Here is an 18,418-nt window from a genome sequence, read left to right as displayed (position 1 = left end):
TTCATTACTACTATAAATACAAAAACATAAAGAAAACTGACTCAATTCCTTAAGAAGGTTGTAACGACATCCATCGTTGGGAAGAGCTACCCGGTTCACACAACATCCACCTTTGGAAATAACCGTGGCATTAAGAAACCCAAAGGCTTATTATTCACACAAAACGTAAAAAGAATCTAACAACTTAAAAAGAAGCTACTAAAGTAAATAAGAAGCTATGCTACTAAGGAAAAACAACGAAAGAAGTTATGAAGTAAACTACGGAAAGTAGACTGAATATGTATAAAATGAAGTATAGCGAATATATACATAATGGAAATGAATATACACATCGAATGGTAAGAATATATACATACCAAAAGTGAAAAATAAAGATAAAGAAAAATATTATAATGGTTATTACATACCAAATATCATCAAATCAAAATGGACCACCCCCCAAATGAAAAATAGCATTGTCCTCAATGCTCATAACAAATAAGAACAGAAAAAGGGGTAAAGAGTAAAGAAAACTCTCTATGTGGTCTCTATCTGCATCGAGTCCTCAGCACCCTCAGTATCCTCTAACTGGATCTCCACATCCTCTGACTGGGGAACTACAGGGTTGCTGAGCATCTGAATCAACTCCGCAGCAGTGTGTGAAGTGCTAGTTGGCTCCTCAGCATGGCCGACAGCTGCCGCTGATGCCTCGGGCACTGTTGCATGTGCTGCTAGGACTATCTCCTCCATGACCAGGTCCAATAGAATATCACCAGCAGAAGCAATCTTCTTAACCTCTTTGCTCAACTTCTCTACCGAATCCTTAGATGCTTGAGTCTTCCGCATCTTCTTCACCTGCTTTCCCAAATCCTTGATAATCCTCCCATATGTATCAAGAGTCTCCCGGATATTCTTCTGGTCGTCCAAAATCTTCTTCTGGTTGTCCAGAATCTTCTTCAAAGAGTCCTCCACTGATGGAGGTACCTGAAGCTCTAATGGGGCTGATGACTGTGATGCCACTGCACTGGATATGGCAGTCAGCTTTGTGGTAGCTGTCTGCATCCAGTTGGTGAAGACTGGATAGTGTCTGTGAAACCCGCAGTGCAGTCTAAAGGTAGGTAGAAGATGTGGGCACTGACAGTGGCACTGAGAGGGATGGTCCGGAGGAAGGAGGAGGCATGGCAGCTGCTCCGGCAGAAGTACCAGCTGTTGTGGATGGCTTGGCAACTGACCCGGTGGCCACTACCCCTGGCTCTTCAGACTGGCCAGTGGAGGTAGTGGCTTTACCCTTGAGTTTAGGGTTGTCCACTCCCTGGAGGTGGTACCATGAGAAAGACTTTTTAGCCTTCACCTCCACATCAAAATGTCTCGGTTCTAACCCTTGGTCTTGGAAATAATCTATGAGGAAGTTGGGGTAGGGATACGATCTTTCTTCTTTCTGGAATGCATTGGAGATGTTGTAGGACATCAAGTTTCCTACATTAATAGGATAGCCTGCCATGATAAAAGCTACCAATACTGCCCGGGGGAGTGGAAGGACATTCTCATACTTGCACGGGTCAAGACGGCTGCACACAAATGTTGCCCACCCTTTTGCTTCAAAGTTAAGGGTGGCTCTGATAATTTGAACTCCTGTTGTGAGCCATGCAGGTGTTGTCCCCGGAATAGAAAGTATCTCAGCTAGCCATGGGCGAACTGCATCACCCAAGGCTAGCTTCTCCAGGTATTGCACTGCCTCCTCCTCAAACCCTACATATATGTTCAATGCGTGGCCATCAAACCGGATTTTCAAGTTCCGGACCTTCGTCACCTTTGTACCCTTTTTGATGTGGGAAACATTGGCAAAAAATTCCTTGACGAGGTATTCATTGGCATCATGCAACTGGACGGCGAACCATTTCCATCTTTTTCTCTCCGTAAATTACTTTAGGACATTCAGATTGTGCTGGCTTAGGTCTTTGGTTATGAATTATCGCTCAAGAGTGAGCGACCTTTGAGGCCACCATTCCCGAAATTTTCCATATGTCTTCTCACTTACAAATCTATCAACCCATACCTCTGGTTTCCTTGATCTAGCCAGGCCTCCCACAATTGTGTCACCCCTTCTCTAGTCATCTAGGACTTCATCATCATCATCTAAAATAATTGGGGTAGCTGTTGTGGCAGGTGTTGTAGCAGGTGGGGAAGATGGTTCAGATGCCTGACTACCTCCCTCTGAGCCATCAGAAGAACTAGAGGAGGAGGTAGGTTCATCAACTAAACGGAGTCTATTGGGGAATTGTTGTGATTGTGCCCCCGGTTGTGGTTGTACAGAATCTCCCTCAGAAGTTTCCCGGGATGAGAGGTATTCACTGGTGTCTGAGGAGTCCGGAGGTGGTCTAATGAGAGTAGTCTTTTTGCCCAAGGCTTTCTGGACTGATAATGGCATGTTAGGTTTTCCTATACCCCGGCCTCGGGAGGATTTTGCCCTCCCTTTGGAAGTATCACCTCGACCACGAGAACACACCATTGTCTGCAACACACAAGTAGTGAAAGTCAGTTACAATTGGGGTTCAACATGTGTTATTGAATTACAGTTGAAAAGAAATACACTGCTTCTCAGAACAGGGCAGCGCGAACCACACAAAAGTGAATGCGGTCGTGGACTGCCCATCGCAGACCGCACAAAAATGAGTGCGGCCGCATAATACCCATCGCGGACCACATAAAATTGAGTGCGGCCGCGGAGATCCCAGGTTCATACTACTGGTTCTCGAAAGTTACCTTAGCGCAGACCGCATATTTTTGAGTGTGGACGCGAAAACCCATCGCGAACCGCATAACATTAAGTGCGGCCGCATAATCGATTTGTTGGGTTTCTAAAGTTTAATTGTGCGGACTGCACAAAATTGAGTGCGGCCGAAAAAACCAACTACGGACCGCACAAAATTAAGTGCACCCACACAAACTTAGCAATGAAAAGTGCCTTCAACCTAGGGTATCGCGGACCGCACAATTTTGTGTGCGGCCGCATACCCTAGCGCGGACCGTACAAAAATGTGTGCGGCCGCGAAATTCAAATCAGAGTGGCACTGAAGTACGATTAATAATTAGGTTTTCACTAATTAGGCATGATTTGTGGCAATTAAAAAATCAAAGCTACTAACCCCAGACCCCATTATATATTTAAACACTACCCACATACTTTTAAGCAAGAATTAAGCATCAATTTGACATTTTGGCATGAATCTAACCCTATATAAAAAGAAAACTAAAACAAAGAGAAAAGAAGAAAAAAAAGATGAAATTAATTCATTGAAATCAACATACCAGTAATGAAATGTAGTAGGAAATCAACACATGATGAATATGGGATGAAATTGAAAACAAGAAAGAGTGCACTGTGCTTTAGTCTAGCTTGAGAGGTCAGAGTGTGTAAAGTGTGAATAGATTCAAAAAGTCATATTTATACTTTGGCCCACCGACTTACCTCAGTGCGGCCGCACAATGTTGGCGCGGTCCGCACTCTTTACCTTTTCTAACTCAGCCGATGATTCAGTGACGCGGTCCGCATAAAAATGGTTGCGGCCGCACAAGCTGTACGGTCCGCGAAATTTTGATCGCGATCGCGAATCCTTAAGGGATTTTGTCAGGCCAAACTTCAGAGAGTTGGTATTTTTCATCTTTTAGCTGTGCAACCGCACACAGAATTGTGCGGCCGCGAAGGGCTTGTGCGGTCCGCATAATTCTGGCACGGTCCGCAAAATTTCACCACTTGACCATTTTTTGTCATTTTCTGCATTGCACACCCAATTCCTGCATACACTTCACAACCAGTTAATCCAAAACAATGCCAAATCTAATCAAGAAAATCAAAAGAAAGAAAAACACATGGGTTGCCTCTCAAGAAGTGCTTTATTTAACACCGCGACACGACACATGTTACCATCATTCATTTGAAATGGAGCAATGCCACAACGTGGCCATCATCAACCTTACCAAGGTAGTGCTTCACCCGATGCCCATTAACTCTAAAGATCTCACCATTCTTATTTTTCAAATCAAGAGCACGAGTCACATGTACCACTTCAAAAGGACCACTCCACTTTGATTTAAGCTTTCCCGGAAACATCCGTAACCGAGAGTTGAATAAAAGAACGAGGTCACCTTCTTTAAATTCTTTGTTCCGGATATACTTATCATGTAGGTATTTCATCTTGTCCTTATACAAGGATGAACTAGAGTAAGCATGGAACCGGAACTCAACAAGTTCATTCAACTGCTCCACTCGAAGATTGGCAGCTACATCCCACTCAAGGTTCAATTTCTTTAACGCACACATGGACTTATGCTCTAATTCCACCAGAAGGTGACATGCTTTCCCAAACACCAAACGATACGGAGACATACCAATTAGAGTCTTGTAAGCTGTTCTATAGGCCCAAATAGCATCGTTAAGTTTCCTTGGCCAATTAGTCTGATTTGCATTGACAGTTTTTGATAGAATACTCTTGATCTCCCTGTTGGAGACTTCAACCTGTCCACTTGCCTGGGGATGATAGGGGGTTGACACCTTGTGAGTGACACCATACTTGGAGAGTAAAGTGTTAAAGGCTTTGTTGCAAAAATGTGAACCCCTATCACTAATGATGGCCCTTGGGGTGCTGAACCTTGTGAATATGTTTTTCTTCAAGAAAGCCACCACACTCCGTGCTTCATTGTTGGGAAAAGCCATAGCTTCAACCCATTTGGAAACGTAATCCACAGCAACAAAAATATAGGTGTTCCCACACTAGCTCACAAATGGACCCATAAAGTCAATGCCCCACACATCAAAAATATCAATCTCGAGGATGGTGGTGAGATGCATCTCATTTTTTTTGGAGATCCCACCGGCCCTTTGGCATTCATCGCAACGCTTAGCGAGATAGCTAGCATCTTTGTATAAGGTAGGCCAATAGAATCCACAGCATAAGACCTTTGTAGTAGTTCTCGCCCCACCATGGTGACCACCATAGGGCGAAGAATGGCAAGCTTCAAGAATACCCAATTGCTCTTATTCTAGAACACATCTCCGGATAACTCCATCAGTGTAAATTTTGAAGAGATATGGCTCATCCCAATAGTAGTCCAGGAAGTCACGTTTGAGCTTCTTCCTTTGGTTTGAGGAGAACTCATTCGGAATAATGCCACTCACAAGATAGTTGGCCACATCGCCAAACCATGGCATCCTAGTCATAGAAATGGAAAGGAGTTATTCATCAAGAAATGAATCATTGATCTCAAGTCCATCATGTGGCCTTCCCTCCTCCTCCAATCGAGACAAGTGGTCCGCTACTTGATTCTCACTACCCTTTCGGTCTTGAATCTCTAGATCAAACTCTTGCAGTAGAAGCACCCACCGCATTAACCTTGCCTCAGAGTCTTTCTTGCTCATCAAATAACTAAGTGCCACATGGTCGGTGTGAACAATCACCTTTGTACCCATTAGGTACGAGCGGAACTTCTCCATAGCAAAGATAATGGCTAGGAGTTCTTTCTTGGTCATCGTATAGTTGACTTGGGCCTCGTTCATGGTCTTGCTAGCATAGTAGAGCGGATGAAAGATCTTATTAATTCTTTGACCCAATACCGTACCAACTGCCACATCGCGTGCATCACACATGAGCTCAAATGGTAAGCTCCAATTTGGCGCGGTGATAATAGGAGTGGTAGTCAACTTATACTTGAGTAGTTCAAATGCCTTCATACAATCTTCATTAAAAAGGAACTTGGCATCTTTCTCCAATAGTTTGCACAAGGGGTTTACCACCTTAGAAAAGTCCTTGATGAATCGGCGGTAAAACTCCGCATGACCTAGAAAGCTTCTCACTCCCTTTACGGAAGTAGGGGGAGGGATTTTGGATATCACTTCAATTTTTGCTTTTATCAACCTCAATACCATTCTTGGAAATCATGTGCCCGAGGACAATGCCCTCATTGACCATAAAGTGACACTTCTCCCAATTCAGCACCAAGTTAGTTTCTTCACAATGTACCAATACTTTATCCAAGTTATCCAAGAACTCTTCAAAATAATCCCCCACGATAGAGAAATCATCCATGAAAACCTCGAGAAATTCCTCCACCATATCGGTGAAGATGGTCATCATACACCGCTGAAAAGTTGTCGGTGCATTGCATAACTCGAATGGCATCCGCGAAAATGTGAAAGTGCCATACGGACAAGTGAAGGTGGTTTTCTCTTGGTCTTCAGGTGCAATAAGAATATGGTTTATCTGGAATATCCATCCAAGAAGCAATAATAAGCACGTCCGGCTAACCTATCCAACATTTGATCAAGAAATCGAAGCGAAAAATGGTCTTTCCGCGTAACTTTGTTGAGTTTTCTATAATCCATGCACACTCTCCACCCGGTGATAGTTCTTGTGGGGATCAATTCATTTTTGTTATTTGTGATCACGGTCATGCCCCCTTTCTTTGGGACACATTGCACAGGCGAGGTTCAAGAACTATTGGAAATGGGGTAAACCACCCAGGCATCCAACCACTTGATGATCTCTTTCTTTACTACCTCTTGCATGGCCTCATTCAATCGTCTTTGATGTGCCACATAGGGTTTGGCATCCTCCTCCAAAATGATTTTGTTCATGCAAAAGGCAGGGCTTATACCCCGAATATCAATGTCCAACCTATTGATTTCTTCCTCCTTTGAAGCATCACAAGGGTGGCATCTACCTGCACGTTAGTTAAGCATAAGGAAAGAATAACAGGTAAAGTGGAACAAGGGCCTAGAAACTCATACCTGAGGTCTGAAGGTAAAGGCTTTAACTCCAAGGTGGGAGGCTCCTCAATTGAGGGCTTTGTTGGTGGAGTCTTCCGGTTTTTGAGATCCAAGGAAAGTTTTCGGGGCTTATGAGTATATGATCCCATTCCTTGCAAAGCATTGACATATTCTACAAAGTCTTTCTTCTCATCCTCATCATGATTCAACAACACAATTTCTAAGGTATCTTCTACATTTATCACAACACTTGTGTCATCAACAATTACTTCGATCACAAGATCCACGAACGAACACACTTCGTTGCTATTTGGCTGCCTCATTGATTTACAAACATGGAACACCACTTTGTCATCGCCCACCCGGAAGGTGAGCTCTCCGGCTTCCACATCAACTAAGTCCTTCCCTGTAGCAAGTAAAGATCTCCCCATAATGATTGGCACCTCATAGTCAACCTCACAGTCAAGTATCACAAAATCTGCGGGAAGGATGAACTTGTCGACCCTAACTAACACTTCATCAATTATCCCCAATGGACTTTTCATTGTCCGATCCGCCATTTGCAACCTCATGGATGTGGGTCTTGGTTGCCTAATCCCCAATATTTTGAACAGAGAATAGGGCATCAAGTTAATGCTTGCCCCCAAATTACATAAAACTTAGGCGAAATCGGCACTCCCAATAATGCACGGGATTGTAAAAGCACCGGGGTCTTCCAACATTGGAGCCATAGAGTGCACCATAGCACTCACTTGATGTGTTATTTTGATCGTTTCACAGTTCATTGATCTCTTCTTTGTTACCAAATCCTTCATGAACTTGGCATATCCCGGCATTTATTCTAAGGCTTTAACCAACGTCACATTTATGGACAAACTTTTCATCATATCAATGAATTTCTTGAATTGATTCTCATTGTTTTGCTTTGCAAGTATTTGAGGGTATGGAGGAGAAGGCCTTGGCATTGGTACCTTAGCCTTTGGCACTACCAATTCCAGCATGTCAGTCACGTGCTCCCTAGACGGGTTCACTTCTTCTTGCGTCTCCTCCATATTTTCAATAATATCAATCCTCGCTTCTTCATTATCTTGAATATCATTGCTTGGCTCATCATCGTCTTGAACCAACACATCATCACCCATATGTATTCTTTGGTTTGAGGTACTAGCACTCCACCTCTCCTACTTCTTGTTGTCACGGTCATTGCATGCCCCGTGTTCCCACCTTTCGGGTTCACCACCGTATCACTAGGTAGTGTCCCCTTTGGACGAGTATTTAAAGCTTGAGAAATTTGGCCAAGTTGAACCTCCAAGTTATGGATAGAAGTATTGTGGGAGGCTAATTGGGCATCAGAGTTAGCATTTTTCTCCATTATTTGCTTAAACATGTTTTCAATTTGTCCCATTTCACTATTGGAAGAACTAGGACCTTGCGACGGATATGGAGGCTAGTTGTTTAGTTGTTGATACATCGGGGACCTCTGAAAGCCCGACCCCCGATTTCCTTGATTGCTATTGTTCCAACCCCCTTGATTATTGTTGTTCCCCCAATTGCTTTGATTGTTTCCACCCCAATTACCTTGATTATTTCCTCCCCAATTGCCTTAATTACCCCAATTGCTTTGATTATTGTTGTTGCCACCACTCCAACTTCCTTGGTGTCCTTGGTTGTTCCAGTTTCTTTGGTTTTCTTGTGATCTCCATTGTTGTTGATTTGGAGCATTGCTTCTTTGACCTTGATAATTGTTGACATGTTGAACCTCTTCATCTTGCTCATCATATGAATCATCTTGATTATACCCACTATTAATTTTCTCAAATTGTTCCGGATTGTTTTGTACTTGTTGACCTCGTTGTCATCTCTTGTTTACCATCATGTTCACCCTTTCCATAGCATTCACTTGTTTTGACCCTTGAACCTGTTGAAGTTGAGCCTTGGCCAATTGGTTCATGGTGGTTGTAAACTCCGCAATAGCTTGCCCATGATCATGTAGCTCCTAGTGTAGGTGAATAATATTTGGCTCACCCTGAGGAACATTGGCTCTACTTTGCCACGCTGAAGAGGTGTCCTCCATCTCATCCAAGATTTCACAAACTTCAGAATAAGGCGTGTTCATGAAGTTACCCCCATCGAGTTGATTTACCATACACCGATTTGTTGTGTTGATCCCCATGTAGAAAGTCTGTTGGATCATGGCCTTTGTCACATCATTGTTCGGTCATTCTTCGACCATGGTGCGATATCTTTCCCAATTCTCGTGCAATGGATTATTGGGCTCTTGTTTGAAAGCTAAATTTCATCCCTTAGTGTAGCCATGTGCCCCGGAGAGAAGAATTTGGCAATGAACTACTCGGCCAACTCATCCCAAGTGTGGATGGAATGATTGAGCAATCTCTCTATCCAGTCCAAAGTCTTTCCCCGTAGAGAAAAGGGAAACAGCCTTAACCGCAGTGCATCCTCGGTGACATTTGTTTGCTTGCTCCCCCAACAAGTATCGACGAAACCCTTGAGATGCTTGTAGGCATTTTGGTATGGAGCTCCGGTGAAGAAACCCCACTGCTCAAGCAGTGTAAGCATCACGTTGGTAATTTGGAAGTTGCCCGCCCTAATCCGGGGCGGGACTATTGCACTTGCAAAGCCCTCATTCGGCAACACCCGATGTGCTGCTCTTGGTGGAGGCGGTCGGCCTCGCCTATTTACTTGAGCCTCGGGATGAACCTCATCTACTTGATCGTCATCTACCTCATCCACCAATGGTAAATTTCTGAGGGGCTCATTATTAAGGGCTATTTTGTACCTAAAAGAAATTCACAAACAAAATTAGTGACTTGGAAGGAAAGTAAGACAAAACATACAAATACCTAGATATATAGCTAAATCCGTTTAACTCCCCGACAACGGCACCAAAAATTGATGGCGTCCAAACCCACACCGCAATTAAGTAGCGAGACGGTCGATGCAATAATAAACCCAACAAAGGTCGGGATCGAATCCACAGGGAGTTAGAATATGGGATTAGGTGTATATCTAAGTTAATTGCAAGTTTTGAATCTAATTACACTTCCACAAGTTTGGGTTTGATTTCTACTTCTAACTTTACTCTAAAGATTGCAGTAATTGAAACTAAGGACAATATTTTTGTTGTTGTTTTTCAAATGTTTAAAGAGACTAGGCTAGTGACTTCTACCTAGGTGGATATCTAACGGGTAGCAAAATCTAGGGTAAGCTTGATTAGTTGAGAATGTAATATAGCTATCACACCCGGGTACACACTCTATACCTCTCGGTAGTTTAAGTGATTTTGCACAATTTGGCTTTCTCAATTCAAAATGAGTATTCATGCAAATCAAGTGATATTAGCTCAAGTTGGGTATTACTACCTCTAGGTTTAACCCTTTAATTAGGGCTATCAATTTCTTGATTTCACCCCCAATTCCTTGTTAGCCTAGTTTTCCTAGACTTAGTCCTTCTTTCTCAAGTAGAGACTAAGTCATAAAGGCATGAATCAATATTTGCAACTATTAATTCTTGATTTCTAGGAAGAACTAGGATAAATATCACTAACTCATTTACATTCAATCCCTAAAATCAAATACCCATTAAATACCCATACTAGGGTTGGGTCACAATCCTAGCTATGGGTTTAGCTACTCGTGGAAATAACAGAAATTAAAGATGAAATGAAGATAAAATCCATAATATTAATTTATGGAATGAAAATCTAATGTTAAGAAGTGAATCTAGTACAAAAATTCCGAAAACAGAAAAAATAGCCGTCACAGGTGCTCATACAAAACATAACATAACCTGATATACCATAAAAATGACAAAACGTTCTATTTATACTAAGCTAAAAATATCTGACAAACATGCCCTTGCGGAGGTTATGCGACCGCACTCTTGCTTTGATACGGGCCGCATTCTTCTCTTTTGGATCTGGGTTGAGCTGAACTTTCGTAGACCGCATAATTCTAAGAGCGGATGCGCTCCAGATTATGCGGCCGCATAAAAGTGATGTGGTCCGCGTTCTTGAGTTTGGCTTGAAATCAACTCTCTGATTTTTCATCTTACGGACCGCATAATTTCGATCGCAACCGCACAAGGAACTTGTGCAGCCGCACAATTCTGGCGCGGCCCGCACTTCTCTCCTTTGCTCAAGTTGTCAGCTCTCTGAATCTCAGTCATCGCGGTCCGCGTAATTTCAATCGCGGCCGCACAAGGACTTTCGCGGGCGCATATTTCTGGTGCAGTCCGTGCTCATCACTTAGCCCAAAATCACACTCTCTGAATGTGCCTCTTGCGGACCGCATAATTTTGATCGCGGCTTCTTCATAGCTTTCGCGATTGCACAATATTTGTGCGGTCCGCGCTTCAGACCTCTTTACCCAGCCTTAGTTTTTGTTCAACCTTTGACTCCTTTGTGAGTTGATTTTGATTCCTTTGGCTTATTTTGAACAATTCCTGCAAGAAAGCATATTTCATTAGTTTTCGAAAATACCTTCAAGCATTTTTGGCCTAAAACACAAGTAAAAGAGAATAAATAATAGGTTAAAATCCCTACTTATTAGCCCCCGACTCCAATTGACTGAAAATTGAAAGGGGAATTAAATTTATTCTAGCCCCCAAATTACAAAGTGCTCGTCCCACATCTACCTCACCAATTCGAACAGGTATGGTGAAGCTCCCCAGATCCTTCAACTTTTGGGGAAACTTTCTTTGAATTCGTGAAGTGTACTCTTCAGTAAGTGTCACTGTCTCAAACTCTACCAATCTTCTTTTATTAGTCACAATATCTTTGATGTACTTGGCATACTTTGGAATTTCACGTAACACATCAACCAATGGGAGATTCAATTAAATTTGACTCAGCATATCAAGAAATTTGTTGAGCATCCCGTCATCACTTTTCTTCTTTAATCTTTGTGGAAAAGGAGGTGGTAGCCTTGCAACTGGAGTTTTTTCACTTTCCTCTGTTTCTTTCTCAGTTTCCACTACAGTTTTGGGAACCAAATCGCCCTTGGAGTGACTTTTTCGTTCTTTCTTTTTAGTACTTCCTCCAATTCTCTTCCATTCATCAAAGTTACAGCATTTACTTGAGGATTCTTATCTGTATCTCTTGGAAGGGACCCTGCAGGTTGAGTATTTTGTTATGCAGCCAGCTGACCAATCTGCCTCTCTCTCTATTTCGAAATTCAGTCCTCAATTGCTGGTTGTCTATTCAAAGTTGTTGGTGGTTGTTAATTAACAGCTTTTTCAATATATCATTGGGGCTTTCTTCTACCTGATGGGTGGCTTTTGAGGCTGATCGTAATTCCCTTAAGGTCTGTATTAATTTTGAGTGGCCTGGTTTCCACCCCATGAGAAATTCGGGTGATTCCTCCAGTTGGAATTATAGGTGTTCCCATGTTGTGTATTCTGGTTCATTGGGCCTTGATGGCCCACATAATAAATAGATTCTCGGGATTCACCGGAAATTGGTCACCCATATGACCATCTCCACAAATTGCACAACATATGGACATCCTTTGAACCTGATGCATCTGATGCCCTTGACTCATTGCCATCTTAGCCACTTGGTTGGTAAGTTTAGAAATTTCTGCATGTATGGCTGACAGCTCATCCAGCTCAAGTGTACATGTTGCCTTCTATTTTATCATCCTTCTTGGTTCACCCTCACCCTACTAGTTATGATCGTTTGCAGCGAAATTCTTTAGTAGAGTTTGAATCCCACTATATGGTTTATGCATGCAACTTCCTCCACAAGCTGAGTCTAGATTTAATTTGGAGGTCTCGTCCAACCCATCCACAAAAATATGTCCGAACACTTAATTAGTCTGACAATGATGTGGGAAGTCTTTGTGAAATTCTTTTCCGTGCTTGATGAAGAGTCTCATTATCTTGTTGTTGAAACTCAAGAATTTGGCTCCGCAATGCCTTTGTCTTTTTAGTGAAAAAATCCTTGATTAAGAATTTTCGTGCTAGATCATCCCAAGTGTGGATCGAGTTTGCGGACTCTTTGTTTAACCATTCCTTTTATTCCCCATCAGAGAAAACGGAAATAAAGTCAGTCTGACATAGTCTTTGGAGACGTTTGAATAGTTGTATGTATCCATAATCTCCAAAAAAATTGTATATGCCTTTGGGGATCTTCACTCGATAAACCCACAAATAGACTTGTGGATTGAATCAGTTGCATCATGTACTACTTCAGCTCAAAGTGACCAGTTATTTTAGGCTTCACGACAGCCTCAGTCAAGTTCGCGAGACTAGACCTGCGGCCTCAATCACTTGTCTCTCTTCATTTTCTGACATCCCGATTGGTTGTGGTTGGACTACAATGCCCAACTCGCAAATCTTGATCTTGCCTCCACCTTCCTTCTTAACATTTGGAAGATTCTTTCAGGTTCAGGATCAAAAGGCGGAAGATCGTTCAAACTGCTCCTTCTTCTTAGTATTTAATGTAAACATCTGTAGAGTAGGAAACAACAAAACAAATTAAATCTCGAACAAATAACAAATAAAAGTTTATTTCAGACAAGTAGATAATTTCTAAATCCCCGGCAACGGCGCCAAAAACTTGTTGGGTCTGAACGCAGACACAAGTATACGCGATCTAAGTAACAAAGTGATAGAGAAAGTATCGTTCCCACGAGGATTTATGATCAGCTATTGTCCAATCTAAACTATTTATAAATTTAATGCTCAAGTGAGTATGAAAAAAATGATTGTGATTTATATTATCTAAATTACTGCGAAACTAATAAGCAAACAAGAAAATAAGATCACAAGTAAAGCAAACAAACACTTAGAAAGAATTCAATGAGATGGGAATATTCCGAGGTTACAGGATTAATGTCTCTCCTATTGCGTTCTTCCGGTTGATTTGCCCACTTGATTTATCTAATTTATTGATTAGCACGGTTTATTATGCTCGCAAAATTCTTTCGGCGCTTCGCTCGCCTATTCAAGCCAACATAAGACTATATATCTATAGAATCAGAATTAACTAGAACACATGTGTATTTCTTGTAAAAATAACCAAGTAAGGCAACTAAAATATGTCTAACCTAATCGCAAATCTATTCTTTGATGCCAGGATTCAAGAACTTATTCTATTCAATCTTATATGCAATCTATAGTTTTCCCTTTCGAGTTTAACTATAAATTTGTAGATAGTACTCTATTGTTAGCTACGCAATAGAATAATTAAGTGTAAGATTGAATAAATAAATTAATATTATAAAATCAAGCAATATCATCAACCGTCAAATAACAATAGTCAATAACAACCCATAACCCCAGGATAATGAGGATCTTAGCCACTCATGATAAAGTTAGAAAATTTCATAAGTGTTAAATAGTTGAAAATACTAAGAAAGATGAAGAAAAACTGAGAATCCTTGCTCCTGAGTGTTCTGTGCTTGTGTTTTTTTTTTCAAAGTGGCGTCTCTCCCTCCAAAATAGGTTTAGGCTTCTTTTTATACGAGTTGAGGGTGTGTAGGGCCGTTAAAACCTTACCCCGAACGAAATAGGAGTAAAACTCGTACCAGGGTAGCGCGTCGCGCTAGCCTTGGCACCATAAATTTTTGCACTTATAAGTTGCGCCCCGGGCAACGCGGCGGGCTCGCCTGGGCGTTGCACTGTCCGATTTTCTTCTTTTGTTCTCTATTTGCTTCAAATCGTACACTTTCGTTCCACATTGCCTCCGGATGACTCTTACACATAAAAATATCACGAATTAGCACAAATTATTACATTATACATCCGAAATCTATGAAATATGAGTAAAATGCAAGGCAATATGCATATCAATATACATACTTTAAGCCGAATATCATAGAGTTTGCAATTTTTATTAAGGACAACAATTCGTCACACATCAGCATGTTACTATATATATTGTCCGTAATATTACATTTGAGGAGAAAAATGAACTAAACATCTCTATATAAGAGCTGGTTTATTTTCTTAGGGGTCGTTTGGTACATGAGATAAGAATAATAATCTCGATATAAAGTTTAGGATTAACTCCAAGTAGCATATAGAAGTTAAAACTCAGATAGATTAGTTAATTAGCTCTAATGTTCAAGTTATTTTGAGCCTTGGCATGATAATTTTTTCTCTTTGAAACTAGCATGGATTGTTTGAAAATTTACCAAGTTTTAAATAAGCTAAAGAAAAAGACGGTAGAGGATAAAGTTAAAGAGTAGTGTTGCTGCCGGCCGGCTGGCTACAAATGGTTTCAAAGTTCACTGATTTGCTGCCGTACTGCAGTTCAAATTTCATTGTATGTTTCACCAAATAGAGCTATGATTAGTAGATTAAGACTATTTCAACATTGGTATTTCGACATCACAATTAGTTTTCCGCTGTAGAACTGGGAAATCTGCATTATATCATACTAACCAAGTGTGATGAAACAGTGGCTAGAGATGGCATTACTCAGGTTCATTGCAGAGGTTTCTAACAATAAGGGCTCGATTGGTACAAGGGATAAGGAATAATTAATCCCGGAATTAAATGTAAGTTTATCCCATGTTTGGTTGGTAGAAAATTACAGTATAATTAATTTCGGAATTGTAATGTTTTTTTATCCTCATGGAAAGGTGGAATAACTAATCGTGGGATAATTAATCCTGAGATAACTTCTTTACAACCAAAGAACCCCCAATAGTACAATTCTTGGAACTGATTCAGGCTGGAACTCAACATCTGATCCTTGCAAGGACAGATGGTCTGGTGCTATATGTGATGCAAAAACACCTTCTGTGCACAAAATCATTTTTGATGGTTACAATTTCTCTGGAACTTTTGATGCCAACACAATATGTAACGTGGATTCAATCGCGACAACCCTTTTCGTCCTCAGTCGAAAAGATGACCTACTTCAGGAAGAAAACATGGACAGTATAGACAACTGCAAGCATCTAACACACCTTATTCTTGGTGGAAACCGGTTCTCGGGTAGACTTCCACACTCAGTTAGTAGCTACATGAACTCCTCTGTTGTGTGGCGCCCCGTTGGCAAACACAACATGCTCATCCTTGCCTGAAGAGTCAGAAATTTACAGTCAAGACTGAAAATTGCAGGCATTAGATATGCCTTTGTCAGCACTAGTTATCATATTGACTAAGACCAAAAGTTGCAAGAAGCTTACATATTACTACTATCTACAGAGTCCTAAGACTATGAACTACCCAAAAATCTTCTTGCAATTTAAAAACTTCCAAACTATAAGCTAGGCAAAACATTCATCATCAGTGTAACAAATACTGAGATCATCCAAACATCTGAACTCACCTAAAAGAGATCCATAGTTATCAATGATTGGTAAGCCGAGTTTCAGCGAAAATTTGACTTCACTACCACCTGGAAGTTGTATCCAATGTCCCATCCACAAATCTTCATCAACTTGACCTTCTTGTTTCTTCTCCCCTCCACTAGAATCAGTTGGCATATTGTTTTGCAGCCCGGCCTTCGTTGAGCACTGAAAATCGAATTCCTTAGACTGATGATAAGCGCGGAAAGCTTCTTCAGCCGTGTTAAGACTAGTCCCTAACAAATTTCTTGTCATACTTATGGATTGCCTTTTTTCGCGAGAATCAATCCTTTGGTCACTTGATTCACCAGTAAAATGAGTTTGGTTATTAGTGCATTGCTTCTGCTTCGCCTTGACTAGTTTCTGAAACTCGAGTTTCTTAGATTGATAAGCCCGGGAAGCCTCTTCAGCAGTGCCAAAAGTCCCCAACCAAATCTTTTTCTTAGTGATGGGGTTTGTAATCTCAGATGTATATTTCCCCCACTTGTTCTTGTGAACTCCAACAATATGTGTTGTTTTGCGTCTTTTATCTCTACCCACACTAGCAGTATCTAAGGACAACGATGCGCCAACAGGCGATTCGTGCTGAATTTGATCACAACTCTTTGGTTTATTCTCCTTATTTCCCAGCTGGCATAATTTATCAAACTCAGACTTGTAGGAGAAATAAGCTTCTGAAGCTTCTTCAACAGTGTCAAAAGTGCCCAACCATATTTGCTTAAGCCTAATGGGGTCTCTAATTACAGCACCATACTTGCCATTCTTTTGCCTTCGGATTCCATGTAAGCTTAGTTTGGCTTTAGTACTGCTTGTTGTTACAGTATTAATATTACACCCATCAGATGATGATCTTCTTGTACCCTGGAAAAAATTAACCATTAAACATGAGGTTTGCTTACAAGATTCTACACTAATTATGAAGTTCTTTCCTTTTACTAATTTCTCAGATATTGTGCAATGTGTAAGGGTGGATAGAGCTTCGAAGTACGAGGTTCATCTGAACTGGTACTTCTGATCTGGAGCACAAATTTATGTGTAAAAGTCAACTAAAACTACAAAAAATTTAATGAGTTCAATGCTAATAAACTTAAAAGATTGAAGTCATAAAACTTAAATACTGGATACGTGACAATGTGCAATGTGCATGTTAGAGTTAAAGCCTTTTGATACCTATTTTAAAAGATTCAAACGTACCTGCTTTTCCTGAAAAGAGTCTTTTCTTATCTCCCTAATAAAGAGATTTTTACCATTGGTTTTGCTTCTTTCAGCAGCATTAGTTGTATTTGTGGAATTTGAGCCCTGTGATTTGAGCTGTGAAGATGGAATTTTTTGCCTGAGTTGGACAGAAGCAGAGGATTTACTTTTAGTTTTAGTAGAATCTTGATTTGCCTTGAGTAGTTCTAGTTGTGCAGCAAATTCAGATTGCTTCACCAAATAAGCATTAGAAGCCTCTTGAGCAGTTTTAAAGCTACCCAACCAAACCTTTTTTTTCTTAATAGGATCTTTAATTGCAGCACCATATTTACCACATTTTCTCTTATGAACCCCAGCAAATTTAGTTGCATGCAAATCCATAACTGTACTGTTACTGTCCATGTGATTGTGATTGTGATTGTGATTGTGATTCTGCTCCTTTACCTTGTAATCAAGAATCTCAGCTGACCATCTTCTTCTACTTTCTTGACTTTCACTAGCAGATGAAACAACAGCATCTGAGTCCAAGATTACAACTTGGGTTAACTTATTCTGCTTTTTATTACTGGTTTTTTCTTCTGTTTCTTTTTGCTCTGCAACAGTTTCCATGGCTCTGATTATGTTATCGAGACAATGTAAAATGACTGTATGCATTGAACTGAGGAATGTCTTGGAATTTATGAGAATACTTAGGCACTGAACTATTCGTACACTGTAGAGTAGTATGGTGGAAACTCTACTTACCTTGTTACCAAGCCACGTGACACTGCTGCTTGCTTTTTTGTTATTTTATTTATTCCATCTAGTGACGCATGTTGCTTGTCAAGCTCGGACTAAGGTACAGTATTGGATGGCTTACGCAAAGACAATAACGTGCTACTACTTTAATATGTTGTGCACAGTGTTTTCAGTTTGAACTTTTTCTCGTGCAAAGCCTATCATGTTATTACTATTTTTTTTAAAATAAATATTGTGCCTGTTTTATCTAGATATATATATAGGTGACATTGAAATTGTTAGGTGTGAGTGTATAATGAAAGTCTTCCTTTTAATATTCTTTGGTTCAACTTCTTTAATTACATTTGCTTCGTAGCATAGTAACTCCAAAAATCTCCGGCACCTTATGAGATATTAAAGTTTTTGAGTTCCAAGAGGAGTATCT

The 18,418-nt window shown here is 40.7% G+C and overlaps 1 protein-coding gene across 1 annotated transcript in view; it reads right to left on the bottom strand.

Moving 5' to 3' along the window:
• The window catches only part of LOC104089342 (uncharacterized), an 84,314-nt gene extending 66,422 nt beyond the window's left edge, over nt 1–17,892 (bottom strand). Inside the window, exons 1-2 of the mRNA XM_070188129.1 lie at nt 17,257–17,892; nt 16,044–16,923 (exon numbers count right to left, since the gene is read on the bottom strand). Coding sequence (XP_070044230.1) covers nt 16,044–16,923; nt 17,257–17,865 — 1,489 coding nt within the window. The 5' untranslated portion in view covers nt 17,866–17,892. The remainder of the gene's footprint in view (nt 1–16,043; nt 16,924–17,256) is intronic.
• Between the last annotated feature and the right edge of the window lie 526 nt (nt 17,893–18,418).

The sequence above is a fragment of the Nicotiana tomentosiformis genome, chromosome 11 (genome assembly GCF_000390325.3).
Source record: "Nicotiana tomentosiformis chromosome 11, ASM39032v3, whole genome shotgun sequence".
In the NCBI taxonomy this organism is placed as follows: domain Eukaryota; kingdom Viridiplantae; phylum Streptophyta; class Magnoliopsida; order Solanales; family Solanaceae; genus Nicotiana; species Nicotiana tomentosiformis.
This window is presented reverse-complemented; position numbering and strand designations above follow the sequence as displayed.